The sequence below is a fragment of the Aplysia californica genome, unplaced genomic scaffold, assembly GCF_000002075.1.
Source record: "Aplysia californica isolate F4 #8 unplaced genomic scaffold, AplCal3.0 scaffold00057, whole genome shotgun sequence".
In the NCBI taxonomy this organism is placed as follows: domain Eukaryota; kingdom Metazoa; phylum Mollusca; class Gastropoda; order Aplysiida; family Aplysiidae; genus Aplysia; species Aplysia californica.
The window spans coordinates 379697-383239 of record NW_004797327.1 but is presented as its reverse complement, the minus strand read 5'-3'; the positions used below and the strand labels follow the sequence as shown (position 1 = coordinate 383239).

General features: G+C 37.1%; 1 protein-coding gene across 1 annotated transcript in view; it reads left to right on the top strand.

The window, feature by feature from the left end:
* Positions 1–3543, top strand: part of LOC101849438 (MAPK/MAK/MRK overlapping kinase) — a gene marked incomplete in the record, with an annotated part of 60487 nt that overhangs the window by 13972 nt on the left and 42972 nt on the right. The window contains 1 exon segment of the mRNA XM_005093043.3: positions 1761–1784. Within this exon segment, the coding sequence (XP_005093100.2) occupies positions 1761–1784 (24 nt within the window).

The window sequence follows — 3543 nt, the reverse complement described above, 5'->3', positions numbered from 1 at the left end:
CACACACACACACACACACACACACACACACACACACACACACACACACACTCACACACATCTTTTCCGTATTATCGTTTTCAATCATCTGTGCTTATTAAGCAAAAGTGAAAATGGCGATGGTATGAAAGTTCTAGATGGTGGCCAAAGAGTTTATTCGTTGATGTAGGCTCATAAATAATGGCCACCAAAATTGTTAACTCGCCACTATGAGCGAAATGAACTGCTTAAACATTATAAGCCAGAAATATTATCAGAGCCAATTAGGTGTAATATGAAGTTTTAAAACAACAGACACCATCGCTGCAATGCAAGACAGAGAAGTGGAGGTCCATGATCGCCTACGCCAGTCGGCAAGGCACTGGATGATGATGATGATGATGATGATGATGATGATGATGATGATGATGATTGAGTTTTAAGAAAGTGTCTTCGTACGTTTCTAGGTGTCATTGTGTAAAACGTGCAACTTGAAACATAGCAAAGAAACCATTATTTCTCTGACTCTGCTTGGGATACTGTCTCTGCCTTTCCTCGGTGGATTCGAAATCGATTTTCCATTATTTGAGACAAGGAACGAATAGGTTTCTTTAGTTTTATGGCCAAATTAACAGTTATTTAAATTTCAGTGAATGTATTGATTCGCCGACATTGACGAACGAACTTTGCCAATACTGGATCTTACTGATCAGAGTCATCTCTTGCCTTTCTCTTTCTCTAAAAGTTGAAAATCAAACAATAATGAATACTCCGGTGGATAGCTTTTTGTTTACAGTGTGCTTGCGCCCACCCCGTCGAATGTGACTGATCAATATTTCCTGTCTTTACACCTTTTGTTCAAATTCTTTGAAGCTTTCATCGATGATTCTTTGAATACGGTGGAACCGTGTCATTAAAATTATTTTTTTTAGGGATCAAAGAAACTGATACTGTTTTGCACAGGAAATGAACCTTTAAATGTGTCATTTTCTATGATGTGCATGCATACATTGTATTTGTGCGTGTATATGAGTGTGTGTGTGTGGGGGGGGGTGTGTGTGGGTATATGTATGTATGTGTCTGTCTTCGTGTGCGTTTCTATGTCTGCACGTGAAGCGTCTTTTCGTCTCTTGCTCTTTGTATGGTCTTTCTTTCCTTTTCTGTCTAGGCGTTGTTCGTCCACCGCACAGTTTTGCCCTCCAGCTGGGGTCTTCAATCTGTTCTCTCTGCTGCTGTCTGTATCCAGGTTGTTCCCATTCGGTCTCTGATGTGATCTTGCCATCGTCTTTCTGGTCTTCCTCATGATCCTTTTCCTATTCTTGGTCTCTATTCATTGCATCATTTTGTCCTTCTGAGATTTTACATTCTACCAATGTGACCGGCCCATTTCCATTTTTGTTGGAGTCTAAGTTTGGGGAATCTGCCACACATGTTTTCTATCGTGTGGTCTTTAGCATCTGTAATATTCGTTGTTTTTTATGTGTTCGTGTAGGCTACTTACTTTCAATTCAGGTATATTATTTATGTATTCGGTTTTTTTGGTGTTTTTTTTTTTTTGGGGGGGGGGGGGCGAGTTCGAATCATCACTTTTGGGGATGGAAGGTGTGAGGATTTTTACAGTCTCTCCATCTACTTGGCTAGGTTTTACGTTTTACTGGGGATGCTCCTAAAATCGTACTTCCCATCTTTTGAATATTATAGTTGTCTGGAAAAGTGTATTGACCCATCTATCAACATGTCCTGTTTCTTAATTAAGCTGTGACCCACCCTACTTTTTGCAGAAGTTAACCCTCGTCAGACCCGGGGTAATGTTATTGAGCATTCTTGATGAGCAGTTAACGCCATTTTAAAAAAAAATTAATATTTATACTTTTTTTAATGTTCTTTTTGTGATTTTAAATATCGTTGGGTTTTTTCCTTTGCATTAATTTTATAGTGGTTCTTATTGTTGCTGTTTTTATGGTCTTTTTTAATAATGGTTTGTTGGTTTGTTTGTTTTTGTTGTGTTTTTTTTTAACTGTATGCAATGACAATACATACCCTACTTTTCAGGCATGCGCCTTCGTTGTGTTTGATTTTTTTGCCACCTGATAAAATGTATTTGTAATGAAGTAACCATAAGATTGCATGTACTAATCTAGTGGCCTTTATGATGTAACGGAGACCTCAGTGATTGTACCTTGGTTAGGATGAATGTTGCAATTTGCTGTGTTGTGTTGAAAGTGTTTCTTCCTATGGCACTGGACCTGGATTGGGTTAATGCGTGGTTTTTATTATATTGCTTTTATATTATGCATTTCTGTTTGCATAGACATTTATAATGTTTTTTAACCATCACAAAACTAATGAAACGTTGCACAGAAATATTCATACCCTAAGCTATCCCTTTCTCTCTTTCTTTACCTCTCACTCTTGTCGGTGCACAAAGCCGTTTCCTTTACACTTTGCAGCCAATGATTTGTACCAAACATATTGAATGATTTGAAAAATCATTCCTCAGATGTTCGTCTTTAACAACTATTATTTCGTCCTCAAAAAATATAAACGGCTATCCCAAATCTGTACATCTTTAGATGAGGATCTTTCTATCATTTCCAACAGCAGAATTGAAACATTTATCTTATCGATATGGAATTATGCAATATTTATTGTACTCGGTCTGCTATTGGGTGGGTAGTGGGTGTAGCTAAAGATCCTACACTAAAGTGCACGACATTAATTTGGTGTAGCAATTTGAAACATGTGCAACGTTCTCCAATTAGTTTCGCTTTTGTTGAGAGCTTCGCTTCACAACCATGTAGGGTGTAATTTCTCTTGTACAGCTCTCTCGCTACCCTAAAATTACAAAGGTCTATCTGCTCAGCTTCTGGTTTTGAGAAATTTGACGTCAAAGATTTTTGAGTTTTACAGCTTGTCAGGCTTTTTGAAAACTCAATTCTTTGAATATCTTGATAATGAATCCGAACAATCTTACGATTTTGATAAAGCAGACAGAACATTTAATCTGGTTTCAGGCCTCATGGTCTTAGTAACTCAAAACGGCCAAAAATGTCAGATAGAACTTTGTAGCTCTAAAGTAGAGAGCTTTTCAGCGGGTGTTCCAATCTAAACACTATTTCGCCAATCTAATTTCTTTTCGCTATAAAATGCAGTTTGAGTTAGCTAACGTTCGTAATGCTGTCGTTTAGTATTTTCCCCTCTTCGCCGTGCCTGTAATACAGAGCTGGAAACGCTTTCTTTTGCAAAGGTGACTAATTTAACGAATTTTGTGGCGTGTTGTGGTCCGGAAGAGTTTCTAGGTATTTGAAAAGAAAAGTTGATGAGTCATTCGTTTGTATGACGTTCTTCCATGAAAAATATATTTTAAAATAATTTTTTGGTTCGCAATCAGTCAACAGTATATCCTGTTTTGTCTCCAAAGTCTCAATTTTAGTTAAGGTTACAACACAAGCCTGTTGCTTAGGAAAATGAATGTCCACTTTTTTAGTCTTATGGATGGCTATTTATTTTATAACCCATAATAATAATATGTGTGTGTGTGTGTATATATATATATATATATAT